The sequence below is a fragment of the Capricornis sumatraensis genome, chromosome 22 (assembly GCF_032405125.1).
Source record: "Capricornis sumatraensis isolate serow.1 chromosome 22, serow.2, whole genome shotgun sequence".
NCBI classification, from domain to species: Eukaryota; Metazoa; Chordata; class Mammalia; order Artiodactyla; family Bovidae; genus Capricornis; species Capricornis sumatraensis.
Genome location: NC_091090.1, coordinates 9114733 through 9130176, shown reverse-complemented (window position 1 = coordinate 9130176; position 15444 = coordinate 9114733). Strand labels below are relative to the sequence as shown.

General features: G+C 37.8%; 1 protein-coding gene across 1 annotated transcript in view; it reads right to left on the bottom strand.

The window, feature by feature from the left end:
- COL21A1 (collagen type XXI alpha 1 chain) overlaps positions 1-15444 on the bottom strand; it is a 245897-nt gene that overhangs the window by 146697 nt on the left and 83756 nt on the right. The window contains exon 3 of the mRNA XM_068994096.1: positions 11748-12299. Coding sequence (XP_068850197.1) covers positions 11748-12299 — 552 coding nt within the window. The remainder of the gene's footprint in view (positions 1-11747; positions 12300-15444) is intronic.

Below are 15444 nucleotides of genomic sequence, written 5' to 3'. Positions count from 1 at the left end.
TCTGTTAAATCTAACAGATAAGTAATATAAGTAATTCAGTCTTATCAGGGTCATAAAAACATGTTCTATTTAAAATCCTACCACAGTCAGGGACAGAAAAACTGTCCATCTTTTGAGTCTGACCAGGACAATTAGATATGTCCAGCTACTCCTTTCTGTGTGTGCATGTCTGACTCTTGGTGACCCCATGGACTATAGCCTGCCAGACTCCTCTGTCCATTTGATCTTCCTGGCAAAAATAGAAGAAGGGGTTGTCATTTCCTCCTTCAGGGTATCTTCTCAACCCAGGGATCAAACCTGTGTCTCCAGTGTCTCCTGAATTGGCAGACATATTCTCTGCCATATTCTCCTGAGCCACAGGACTGGAAAAGGTCACTTTCATTCCAATCCCAAAGAAAAGCAATGCCAAAGGATGCTCAAACTACTGCACAATTGCATTCATCTCACACGCTAGCAAAGTAATGCTCAAAAATTCTCCAAGCCAGGCTTTAACAGTTCATGAACCAAGAAATTCCAGATGTTTAAGCTGGATTTAGAAAAGACAAAGGAACCAGATCAAATGGCCAACATCCAATGGATCATCAAAAAAGCAAGAGAGTTCCAGAAAAACATCAGCTTCTGCTTTATTGACTATGTTTGGATCACAACAAACTGTGGAAAATTCTTGAAGAGATGGGAATACCAGACGACCTGACCTGCCTCCTGATAAATCTGTATGCAGGTCAAGAAGCAACAATTAGAACTGGACATGGAACTGGTTCCAAATCAATAAAGGAGTACGTCAAGGTTGTATATTGTCACCCTGTTTATTTCACTTATATGCAGAGTACATCATGAGAAATGCTGGACTGGAAGAAGCACAAGCTGGAATCAAGATTGCCGGGAGAAATATCAATAACTTCAGATACACAGAGGACACCACCCTTATGGCAGAAAGCAAAGAGGAATTAAAAAGACTCTTGATGAAAGTGAAAGAGGAGAGTGAAAATGTTTGCTTAAAACTCAACATTCAGAAAACGAAGATCATGGCATCCAGTCCCATCACTTCATAGTAAATAGATGGGGAAACAGTGACAGACATTATTTTCAGTTCAGTTCAGTTCAGTCACTCAGTCGTGTCCAACTCTTTGTGATCACATGAATTGCAGCACACCAGGCCTCCCTGTCCATCACCAACTCCCGGAGATCACTCAGACTCACGTCCATCGAGTCCGTGATGCCATCCAGCCATCTCATCCTCTGTCATCCCCTTCTCCTCCTTCCCCCAATCCCTCCCAGCATCAGAGTCTTTCCAATGAGTCAACACTTCGCATGAGGTGGCCAAAGTACTGGAGTTTCAGCTTTAGCATCATTCCTTCCAAGGAAATCCCAGGGCTGATCTCCTTCAGAATGGACTGGTTGGATCTCCTTGCAGTCCAAGGGACTCTCAAGAATCTTCTCCAACACCACAGTTCAAAAGCATCAATTCTTCAGCACTCAGCCTTCTTCACAGTCCAACTCTCACATCCATACATGACCACAGGAAAAACCATAGCCTTGACTAGACGGACCTTAGTCGGCAAAGTAATGTCTCTGCTTTTGAATATGCTATCTAGGTTTGTCATAATTTTTCTTCCAAGGAGTAAGTGTCTTTTAATTTCATGGCCGCAATCACCATCTGCAGTGATTTTGGAGCCCAAAAAAATAAAGTCTGACACTGTTTCCCCATCTATTTCCCATGAAGTGATGGGACTGGACGCCATGATCTTCGTTTTCTAAATGTTGAACTTTAGGCCAACTTTTTCACTCTCCACTTTCACTTTCATCAAGAGGCTTTTTAGTTCCTCAAATCATGAATTCCTTATTACCAAATTCAGACTCAAATTGAAGAAAGTAGGGAAAACCACTAGACCATTCAGGTATGACCTAAATCAAATCCCTTATGATTATACAGTGGAAGTGAGAAATAGATTTAAGGGCCTAGATCTGATAGATAGAGTGCCTGATGCACTATGGAATGAGGTTCGTGACATTGTACAGGAGACAGGGATCAAGACCATCCCCCTGGACAAGAAATGCAAAAAAGCAAAATGGCTGTCTGGGGAGGCCTTACAAGTAGCTGTGAAAAGAAGAGAGGTGAAAAGCAAAGGAGAAAAGGAAAGACTTTATTTTAGGGGGCTCCAAAATCAGATGGTGATTGCAGCCATGAAATTAAAAGATGCTTGCTCCTTGGGAGAAGAGCTATGACCAACCTAGACAGCATATTAAAAAGCAGAGACCTTACTTTGCCGATTAAGCTCTGTCTAGTCAAAGCTATGGTTTTTCCAGTAATCATGTATGGATGTGAGAGTTGGACTATAAAGAAGGCTGAGCACTGAAAAATTTATGCTTTTAAACTGTGCTGTTGGAGAAGACTCTTAAGAGTCCCTTGGACTGCAAGGAGATCCAACCAGTCCATCCTAAAGGAAATCACTCCTGAATATTCATTGGAAGGACTGATGCTGCAGGTGAAACTCCAATACTTTGGCCACCTGAAGTGAAGAACTGACTCATTGGAAAAGACCCTGAGACCCTGATGCTGGAAAAGATTGAAGGCAGGAGGAGAAGTGGATGACAGAGGATGAGATGGTTGGATAGCATCACCGACTCAATGGACATGAGTTTGAGTAAGCTCCGGGAGTTGGTGATGGACAGGGAATCTGATGTGCTGCAATCCATGGGGCTGCAAAGAGTTGGACATGACTTAGTGACTGAACTGAACTGAGTCACCAGGGACGCCAGATGTTAACAAGATGTGAGATTATCATACTAATTAATAACAAACACATTTTTCCAGATCTCACCTAGCCCAGTTTATAAGTGCCTATTCAATCCAATTCTACTTGTTAGATTGTTTGTAAGCCACCCCTCTGCAGAAGTCACATATTTTATTGATAACTGGGGAATCTTATATGGAGATTTGCAGTCAGAGACTGAAAGCAATTTTACTGGTCCAGAACCAATAGTCCAGTAAAATATAGTTGTCTATGATGCCCCTGTGTACAACTCAGATCTATGCAAGCCAGCTCCTTTAAACTTTCCTGAATTGAACTTGCCCTTAATGGTAAGGCAAATGTGAGTATAGGTGTCACTGACACACATCCCTCAATGACATTCAGTGGCAATTTAATAATTTGCCTTTCTGAATGTCTGTTATATCATCAGGGGCTTTAGTATCATGTAATGTACAAGTCATAGAAAAGGTGCCACATCCACCATGGTTTCAGTTTCAATTTAGTACTAAGACTGTAATAACTTAGACTCCATCTCATCATATTGGAAATACAATAAAATAGCAATAGCAAATCCTAAATAAATTATCCAAGAAGAAGTCCATTTACCAAAGCCCAGATTCACAAAATTTCTTTTCTCATCACTGATTAAGTGATCTCATCCTTTTAACCAGCAAGCAATCCCACTGTCTTGAAATATAGATTGATTTAAAGTCAACAGTACTTCATCAGAGGAAGATATCTGCCCAACGCACGTCTGACAGACAGTGAGACCTAGTAAGCATAGATTTTTATAAGACTCCTTTCAGTGGTGAGTCAACAGAACCAATAAACTCCAATTAGCCTTAAGTACAATTTGTGTGCAACCCAGAAAAGTAAAAATCTTTTTCACCAGTGAGTAGTCTCACTAGCATAGAATGTATTATTTTTCAACAATAAGAAAAATATAAGGAATGGAAATCCATCCTTGGCTTAGAAAATAAAGGGTAATTACAAAAGTAACTCATCTGGTTTTGTCAGTTTTCATTTTAAAAGCATTGATTACGTGATGACATGTTAAGCTATTCCTTTCTCTTATGGAATACTAGAGATGGAGAAAGGTAGTGCATTTTTCCTTTAGGCAAATCCAGACAATAGTCTGTATCCCATTCCTATAACTCATTGTTTACTCCTTTTTTTCATTTTTAACTTAAATGAGAACTTTTATTAAATATTACAGTTATGCATCATTTTAACATGCTAACTCTTTTGTTTATTTAACAGACATCCAGACATCTTAACATGCCTGTCTGCTGCTCTAGCCCAATAATGTGCATACAATGTGGTCTCTTTGCTCTCACACTGATAGGGCTGACCTCTGTGACCAACAGGAAAGACACTGGTGTCCTCCTCGCTCTCTTGGATGACTCACTCTGGGGGAAGCCAGTCGTCATGTTGCAGGGATGTTCAAACAGCTCCTTGGAGATGTTTACCTGCCCAGGACCTGAGACCTCCTGCCAACAACAGCACCAACTCGCCAACCTTGTGAAGCAGACCTCCAGCCCCAGTCAAGCCTTCAGCTGACTGCTGCGCCAACTGATATCTTGACTGCATTCCTTGAGAGAACCTGAGTCAGGATCACCCAGCCCAGCTTTGCCCATGTCCCTGTTCCACAGAAACTGTATGAGATAATAAATGCTATTATTATTTAACCCAAATACAAGATAAAATGAATGAAACAAAATGAAAATAAGGTCCCTATTACCAAAGCTGGAATCAGTCAATTAGCCTAAGATCATATTTAGAATGAGTGATATTGACCAAGTCAAGAACCAAATTCAGATGTGGTTCTGACTCCATAGATTGGGCTAGACCATCATATATATTCACATGGCCTCAGGTTTATAGAAAGAACTATCAAGTGCTTTACTTTAATATACATTACATTGTGCTTACTGAGTTTTTTAAACTTTTTTGTAAGATACAACCTACATTCAGTAAAATGCCTTGATCTACTCTATGAACTATGCTATGATGTACTTAGCCATTTTCCTGTGAGCAGTCATTTGAGTTGTTTTCAGTTTGGGGCTTCTTTAAATAAAGCTGCTATGAACATTCTTGAATAGTCCTTTGGTGAACATATGAACTTATTTCTCACAGCTAAATATTAAGTAGAACTGCTGCTTCATAAGGTAGCAGTATTCTTTGCCCTGATGGATAATGTCAAAGACTTTTTCAAGTTATGGGCATGCCAATGGTCATTTTAAAGGATGTTATAATAATAAAATATGTCATTAAATGATATGTATTATATAAATAATATTTTAGAGAGAGAGAGAGAATGGGAGAGTGAGCTACTTATATAAGCTTCAAACATTCCTGAGAAAATTATTCTGAATATTTTCTATTTATTTCTTTGCTAGAAATAATGAACTGAACGTACTCAGCTGCATTTAAATCCAATCATAAACCCTGAGAGCAAGGTCTGTGTGCTATAATTTGAATATTTTCTGAATCATACCATACCATAGTCATCTTACATTTTCAAATTTAATACTCATCATTGGTTTTCAAATGAAATATAAACATATCATATTTCTTTATTAGAAACATAGCTCTATTCTAATTAAATGAATGGAAAATCCATATTTTTGCATACACTACAAGGCCTTGACAATGTAGGTTGTCACCAATTCAGATTAGATTTAAATTCTTTTAATCTACAGATAGAAAACAAAATGATTCCCCTGACTATTCAATGAGGTTTTATGAAATGTTACCCCTCATCAAATCCCATCTGCCAGATTCACCCCACCTATGACCTCTCATTTTCCTGTGCCCCATCTCTGTGGTTAGGAATTCAAGCACATATGTACCAATAGTGGAGAGGCAAAGGGAAGGAAATGAGCTCCATGTGAGAGCAGAGAGATTAACCACATGCTTGTTATGAAATCATGTAATCATGAAATCCTATCTCCAAAAGCAACTCAGTTGCCCTGGCCATGGCTCCTGATATGTGTATCTTTACCTTTTGTGGCTTCCACTGAAATGCAAGTTAAACAGAGTAGGGGAGAGGAGTATACCAGGCTGTTATTAGTAAGTATTATGCCTTGAATTAGATAATCAAATTATCCAGCAATCTGCAAGCAAAGAGTCATCCAAAATGTGAATAATTTCAATAAGAGAAAAAGAAATTAAGAAGTCCTGAATATCATTCCAAATTAGAGTACACCATGGTGGAAAGCACTGAACGGAAAAAAAGCCCCAGTGCTTTTTGGGATGAAAGACACCAAAGTTCCACTTAGGGAAGCCAGCTCTCTTTCTCGCTCCCCTCTCACCTCTCTAAGAACATATGGCTACATTTACACAGCTAATTGCCTTCTGACTTCTGGTCCCTCTTGAGTCCACACCATATACTCTTTTAAGAAACAGATACAGTTCCTGCTTCATCCAAGAATCACGATGGTGGAAAAAGGAGTGGTAAGAATACACAGGCTGTCTCCAGGTCCTGCTCTTTGAACTGTCTTCTGTGCACAGGTGAGTTCAGCTCATCTGAATCAAAATATAGGTCCTGAAACTAAGTCCTTCAAACCACAAGCTATTGGACGCCCTTATAGATACTTAAGGTTGGTACTTTCCAAAGCACAAGGAGAAATCACTTTCTTTTCTCTCCTCATTCTATTGCATCAAGGCCATGCTTGGCTGACTCACGAAAACAACAGAAGAATGATGTCAGCAAGATAGCAGAATAGAAAGTCACGACAACCATTCCCTAACTGAAATGCTGATTTAACAATGATATATGGGCCAAAATACCTTTATGAACACTCCATATTCAAGTCAGGAAGTTGAAGTTCCCCAGATGAGCACAAAAATAAGAATAACATCTTAAAGTAGGCAATAAGAGTGATTTCACCCTGGCACATCAGTTCCCTCTCCAGGATGACACAAATAAGCGCCAAGAGAGATGCCTTTGCTTATAATGACTCCCCAGTGAGGAAGAAAGAAAAATGGAGCGTGCATCTAATGCTCCAGCTTTCAGAGAGACTGGAGAGATGGAGAGACTGGAGAGACGGAGAGACTGGTTTCTGTCTTGACTCATTTGCAGCACTGATGGAACCAGAATCAATTGGATGCCTGGGGACTACAGAGAACAAATAAGAGTGTGAGGGTGGCTTGTTGTGACATGGCTCTGCATGGTCAGGAGAAGACACATGACTTGAAGCTTCTCCCTCAGGAGAGAAAAGAGTGGAGATGTATTCAGCATCCCAGCTTTTCACAGGGCTGCCTGAGGGAATGATATTAGTCTCACCTGACTAATGATGCTGACAAGGAGCCAGCACTCCTGGACACCTAGTGGCCACTAAGAACAAGGAAAGGGGGGAATTTGTAAAACTAGAGGACTTGAAGTGTTACAGGAAGATACCAAATGGAGTGAAAGATTATGAGTTTCTGAAAAAGAAACCTGTCTCACTAATTAACAAATTGCTTACACAGTCCCAAAGAAATCATATCCCTCCAAAAATGGTTTCAAAATCTCTAGCCAGGTAGATTGCTGAGGGACTTCCACTGGGCAAAGCCTGTTGGTAAAGACTGGGAAAAGTGATTGCTTTTTCAAATGTGTAAATCTCAACACAAAACTATGAGATATATGACTCAATCAAAGGAACATAATAACTCTCCAGATACTGACCCTGAAGAAAGAGAGGTATGTTATCTGACAAAAAAACTGCCAACCGAAAATAACATACCCGGCAAACCTGTCATTCAAAATAGAAAGAAAAATAAATACTTTTCTAGATTAAGAAAAAGCTCAGCACCACTAGGGCTGCCTAACAAGAAATACTAGGGAGGCCCTTCAATTGAAAGGATATTAAGCAGCAACACAAAAGCACTGGAAAGTATAAAATTTGCTAGTAAAGGTAAATATAGAGACCTATTCAGAATACTGTAACACTGTAACAGTGGTATTTAAATCACTTTTAATTCTGATATAGAAAACTGTGAAAATATATTAATGGATACACAGTATAAGATGATATAATTTGTGGCATCATTTAAAAGTGTAAACAGGGCAGAAAAAATGAAAAATAGAGTTTTGAAGTTATTAAAATAGATTGCTATAGCTATATGATGTTTTCTATATCAGAGGAAACTAGCGTGCTACAGTCCATAGGGTTGCAAAGAGTCAGAAATGACTGAGTAGGCATGCTTGTGTTACATAGTAACCCCAAACAAACTACCTATAGAAAATATACAAAAGTAAATTAGAAAGGAATTTGCATGTCACTACAAAAATCAATAAAACAAAAAAGAATCAATCCCTATCAGTAGTTATTCAGATGTGAATTAATTAAAATCCCCAATAAAAGGCATACAGTAGCTAAATGGATTTTAAAAAATAAGATTCATGCTGTCTATAAGAAATTTACTTTAGAATTAAGGACACACATAGGATAAAAGTAAAGGGATAAAGGGATGGAAAAAAGATACTCCATACAAAAGTTTACCAAAAGAGAACAAAAACAGTGACAAAATGGACTTTAAGTCAAAAATCTCTCAAAAGAGACAAGGAAGGACATTAAGTGGAAGTGAAAGTGAAGTCACTCAGTTGTGTCCGACTTTTTGTGACCTCACGGATGGTAACCTACCAGGCTCCACAGTCCATGGGATTTTCCAGGCAAGAATACTGGAGTGGGCTGCCATTTCCTTCTCCAGGGGATCTTCGCAACCCAGGGATCAAACCTGGGTCTCCTGCATTGCAGACAGACACTTTACCATCTGAGCCACTAGGGAAGCCCATTATATGTACATATATATATATATATATATATATATATATATAATAAAAATTGGTTAATTTGCCAGTGAAACATATGAATTGTAAATATATATGCAATCAACATTACAGCATCCAAACATATGAGGCTAACATTGACAAAACTGAAAGGGTAGACAGCAACCCAATAACAGTAAGGGATTTCAATGTTCCAGTTTTAATAATGAATAGAATATCCAGACAGAAGGTCAACAAAACAAAAGAACTTGAACAACACTCTAGGGCAAATGAATCTAATAGGCATATATAGAGCACACTGCCTACCCCCATCATGGCCACAGCAGCAGAATACACATTCTTCTCAAGCACAGATGAAAGTCTTCAGGATAGGTAACATGTTAGGTTAAAAATCAAAAAACAAATAAGCCTTAACAAATTTAAGAAGATTGAAATCATACCAGGTATATTTTCCAACCACAACTGAATGATATTAAAATAATTTTATTATTTTATTTTATTAATATTTTTTATTAATATGCAAGGAAGAAAACTGGAAAATTCACAAGTATGTGGAAATTAATACACTCTTGAACAATCCTTAAGTCAAATAAGGATTTGACTTATTCGACAGCAGATATCTTGATACAAACAAACCGTAAAATACTACATACCAAAACATATGGGATGCAGCAAAAGCAGTACTGAGAAGGACACTCATAGCAATGAAAATAACAAAGATCTCAAATAAACAACCTAGCTTTACAAGGCAAAAGAACTAAAAAAGGACAAACTAAGCCCAAGTTGAAAGAAATACTCTCCAATATATAAAGAAATCATTTTTCCATCACTTTTAGGTGGTCTTGAAATAAGGAACATATTGAACAATACACCTTCAAGGAAATAGCAGATTCATGACTATGAAATAATCTATAGGGGAACAAAGAGTTGGATAATATTTTGTTCATCCTGGATCAAGAACAGTAGAATATAAAAGGGAACAACCCTATATGCTAAACACCTCAAAATAGAAGTTAACTATTTGTCAAAGAAAAGGTGAGTTAGTCAAATAATCTAACATATATAATGGTAATTACATAATAAATATATATAATTTGAGGCTGCTGCAATACAGCAGGGCATTAATTTAGTGCATTAATCACAATGTGTAAGACAGTAGGAAATGTCAAGTGCAAAAAAACTCATATCTTCCACAAGTACAACTTCAAAATGTACATTTTAAAAGATGTCTATTGTACAGTGAATATGTGAACTGAATGGACACAGACATTACTTACATTCTTTTACTGAGTGTGGATGAAGAAATATTTGGCAAGATTTCAAATCTGATTTTTTTTTACAGATCAGACATTTTAGCTGAAAGAAGCTTTACCCCTTTACACACAGCTACTCTTTCATGTGTATTTTTAAAAATTTAAATACAGAGAATGCATTTATGAAAATACAGATCTTCAGGAAAAGTCTATGAAGCAAACAGATATATTTAATCAAATTAATATTTTAGGATTAAAATGAATGGTAAGTGTAATTTTGCCATGGAAAGTCTATTTTAATAATGAAGTATACCTAACTTCAAAGTGAAAGATTTCTAACTAATCCAACAACACATTAAAAACCTAAATTCCTTTGACCTGTTCAACACAATAAAAGTCAACACAGTCTTGCTGTTAGAGAATCATGAAAAGAATAACTGTACTGAGCATTTGTATTTACTTATTAGTACCTTTTTTTAAAGTTTTATTATAGAAAATACTTAATTTTCTATGCTCTTTGTTTTGAAGTGGTTTCTTAAAATATTAGTAGATAATCTAAAAACTTTGAAGTATTTTTCTCTACCACAGTCCCCTCAAATACAAAAAAAAATAAAGAAACTGTTTTCTAAGTCACAATCATGTAGAAATTTTTCTATCAAAAGTGAACCAAACAATTTTTAGATTTTTTTTAAGTAAACTGGGAAAAAACATTTCGATTTGCATGAATATGATTTTAGGTAGATGGCACATTAAATGCCTGTAATATTAAAAATAAATGATATGAATAAATTATTCTCCCCCCAAATAACATGAACACAAGCATGTCTGTACTCTAAAAGGTTTAATATTTACCAAAAACTGGAACTTTCCCATATTTTATGGGATGATGTAAACTTAATTAACTCCAGTATTTTATGGAATGATGTAAACATAATTAATAGACAACAAGGACTATATTTTCAAAGGTTTCCTCATTGCTGGTGGGAGTTTGTTTTTCTCAAGTGAAGTTTTTTAAGACTCTTCAAAAGTTTTAAAAATGTTAGTAATTTGATATTTGTTTTCTGTTTTCTTTGATTCCCATTCACAATTAGGTACTGGAATATTCAGTTATTTGTATTAGAAAAACTTAGGAATAAACCAACTATACAAAAATGGAGAAAATTTAAATAAATAATCTTAAAAGATTATATGCTATAATATTAATAGATTAAAATCATACTTATAGTAATATAGTATAAATAATATGAAAAGAGAGTATGAAATTATTTATACAATATTATCCTTATTTAGGCAGTCTTCCCAAGTGGCTCAGACAATAAAGAATTCACTTGCAATGCAGGAGACTTGGGTTTGATCCTTGGATTGGGAAGATCCCCTGGAGAAGGTAATGGCTACCCACTCCAATATTCTTGCCTGGAGAATCTCATGGACAGAGGAGCATGGCAGGCTACAGTCCATGGGGTCACAAGAGTCAGACACAACTGAGAGACTAAGCGCACACACACACACACACACACACACACACACACACACACATACCACATCCTTATTTAGGCACATGAATAAACTCTCAAACACTCTGAAATCAAAAAAGACTAGAATGAAAAAGGCAGAAACCATGCTAACAGGAGTGATATAATAATATATGATTTACATATATTTTCATTCTTTATGTATCTTAACTTTCTATGACCTCCACAATAAACACATTGTATCTGAAAGGAAAACACACACACAAAAATCACAAAATATTATATCCTCCAACTGCAGATTTTACAAGAAAGCAATTGTTCCCCAAAACAAAATTTATCCAGAATAACTCTAACACAGAAATATGTGCTCACTTCAGTTCTGACTTAACTCATCTGACATTGAATATAACCATCTCCCCCACTGCGAATGAACAGGTTATAAAAAACTGTAAGAAACTGTCATTCTTACTTGTTTCCACATTATATTAAGGCTTACCTTCACAAAGTTTCTGCTTCATCACCTCCCTTATTTTGGATATTGCAATGTAGTCTTCCACATAAAACACATAGGTGGATGAAGGCTTGTTGGCAATAGCTCTAAGTTCTGCCTCTTCTGTTTCTGACCCAACACCAATGGCAAATAACGTTATTCTACTATCTCTTGCTGCTTCTGCAGCATTCTTGACTTCATCTTGGGATTTACCGTCCGTAAGAACTACTGCTATCTTGGTCAGAAATCGTGAGGACTTGGCAAAAAGGTAATCAAGGGCAAACTGGATGGCCTTTCCAGTCCGCGTGTTTCCTCCCAAGTAATGTATTGACTCCATGGCTGCCATCAAGCTCTCTCCCGACTCATGGCTCCCCAGGGGGAGCTCCAGGACAGGGTAGTCACTGTACTGGACCACTCCAACCTGAATAAACTTTGGTCCTATATCAAAGTTCTTGGTGATATTGACAAGCCACTTTTTCACTATTTCAAAGTTTTCTGGGCCAACACTGTAAGAGCCATCCAAGATGAAAACTAAATCTGTCGGAGCAGTACGACAACCTAAGTGAGAAAGAAAATCATCAGAGTACATGTGTTACAGAAAGAACAAAAAGAGGAAGGTTTCAAATACATGAATTTTTAATTAACCAGATTGGGGAATCCTTTCACAATGTATATGTATATAAAGTCATCACAGTGTATACCTTAAATATTGTACAATTTTATATATCAATTATATTGAATACCTCAATAAAACTGAAAATTTTTAAAGTAAAAGATACAGTAAGCAGTTTATAAGAGTTTTGTGAAGATTAATATGACACACTGTTTAACTTATGAAAATTCTTTATAAATGAGGGCTATGATTTTTGTTGATATTTTTGAATTATCTTAAGGATTAATGAATGAATCAGCTTTAAAATCAGACATTAAAAAATGGATGCTTGCATTGTTGGTGGGAATGTAAATCGATATAGCCCACTACGGAGAATAGTATGGAGATTCCTTGAAAAACTAGGAATGAAACTGCCATATAACCCAACAATCACACTATTGGGCATATACTCAGAGGAAACCATAACTGAAAAAGACACATGTACCCCAGTGTTCATTGCAGCACTGTTTCCAATAGCTAGGACATGGAAGCAACCTAGATGTCCATTGACAGATGAATGGATAAAGAAGTTGTGGTACATATACACAATGGAACATTACTCAGTCATGTAAAGGAACACACTTGAGTTAGTCCTGATGAGCTGGATGAACCTGGAGCCTATTATACACAGTGAAGTCAGAAGGAGAAAAACAAAAGCCATATATTAATGCATATAAATGGGATCTGGAAAGACGGTGCTGACGACCCAGTTTGCAGGGCAGCATTGACGGCAGACCTGGAGGGCTTCCCTGGAGGCTCAGGCGGCAAAGATCTGACTTCAGTGCTGGAGACCTTGGTTTGTTCCCTGGGTTGGCAGGATCCCTTAGAGAAGGGAAAGTCTACCCACTCCAGTGTTCTTGCCTGGAGAATCACATGGACAGAGGAGCCTGGCAGGCCAGTCCATGGAGTCGCAAAGAGTCGGACACGACTGAGCTACCTGCACTTTCATTTTCAGTGCAGACACGGACATAGAGAACAGCCTTGTAGACACAGTAGAGGAAGGAAAGGGTGGGACTGATTGAGAGAATAGCGTCAGAACATATGTACATTTACAATTTGTGTACATTTATATTTACAATTACCATATGTCAAACAGATAACCAGTGGGAATTTGCTGTATGATGCAGGGAGCTCAAACCCGGTGACCTATGACAACCTAGAGGGCTGGGATGGGATGGAAGTTGGCAGAGAGGTTCAAGAGGGAGGGGTAACATGCATACCTATGACTGACTCATGTGAACGTATGGCAGAAACCAACACAACATTGTAAAGCAATTACCCTCCAATTAAAATTTAAAAAATCTTTTTAAATGATAGATAAAAAACAAAAAAAATGGATGCTGCATATGAATATGGCATCTAGATATCTCTTTGTAGGGGCAGGTATTGTTATAAAGCAACGTTTTATTCTATTTCTCCAGAGAATAAATGAAACCACAAAATATTTTAATAAATGAATGCATCATTTTCAGCTATACACTAACATCATTATCAATGAAATATGTTTAGTTAAATGCTAATCTGAAATATTTATAAAAATACATATAAACCAATGAATGGGGAAAGGAACTAAAAACAAACTTTCTGCCAACTTCAGGACTCACCTAGCCAGCAAAGGCACACACATTCTTGATACAGTTGAGAAAATTTATATGAACCAAGATCATGAAAGCAGCCATTTGTGTACTACACACAGAATGAACGTTTAAAGGTCTGATCACTCATCTTCAGCCACTTATGTAGTAAAACATTCCTCGTGTGAAGTGAGTCTAGTGCAAAGAGGTAAAGCCATTCCTCTCTCCATAAAAATAAAGACTTATTAAGATACCAGGAATCATGTGAAATCAGCACATCTTTGAGTTCTATCAAGGAAAAAGACTGTCTGTGGTATAAGTTATACCCAGATGTACACACGTGAAAAGAACAAAAAACAAAACCTTTTTTAACTCTCTTTTCCACAGTATATAACACGCTTTTAACTCTATTTCATTCTTTCAGTGTGTTTATAGTGAATACCTGCTCTCTAGGGACTGACTGGCTTCAAACACACCTGAGATATCTCTAAAAGCTCCCAGCCTAGTAAGACAGACAACGAGCTAGTTAGAGAAAGGAAAAGAATTATGAGAACATACAGGAGGAGGTGGCAACCTAACTGTGGAAAGTCAGGGGTGGTTCTGTGGGAAAGCAGACAGGCAACCTGAGATCAGAAAGCAGTTTTATCTAGGTCAAGAGGAGGACATTCTACTCAGAAGGAAACAAGGGCAAAGTTCAGGAGGTGAGAGACAGACCCAGCCCTGTAGACACGTTGGTTTGTCCCGGTGATTGTGTGGTCGACAGAGAGTACAGGGTGGAAGAGCTGCACTTGCTGCCTGCTTCTCTAACTTTTGCACTTAAGGCAACAAAAATACTATTGCTTATGGCCCACAGGACAAGGATGCCATGCCCTTGGAAACGATGATTTGGAAGAGGAGGAAGTGAGTCAAGTTAGTGAGATACAAATTTTAAGTTGTGTGATTTTACTCAGATGAGGTGGTGTCGCCATGCAGAGGGGTGTGAAGGACACTCTTTCAGTAACCTCTGTCATGGGGACTGTCGCCAGACTTCAGGGCAGGTACTGCAGAAACAGGATTCTGCCCAGAGACAAACTGTCCAACCCAAGGGAACTCAGCTCTCCTGCTATCTTTGGAAGGTGGATGAGGATGACAGGGTTACGCTTTTATTGGTGTTTTGAGGGAGACACAGGACAGGAAGGCTGTGTTTGCTGGTTCTTCGAGGTCGCCCTTCTCTGATGCTCTGAAGCACATTGTGCCTGGAACTGTGAGTGTTTGTGTATCACTTGATTCAGTGGTCATAAACTTGTACAGGGTTATTCTTGGCCATTTCTACTCCAGTCCAGAGCCATGGGGCCTATATTTCATATCTGCAAGATTACCCAAGAGGACGGACACAAAAGCAAGTGCTGCCATTTATAAACCACAGATGAAAGAGCACTCTGAGAGATCCCCTTGTAAGAGAGGCTGGATCACCAGAGTCACAGGAAAGGAATTCATT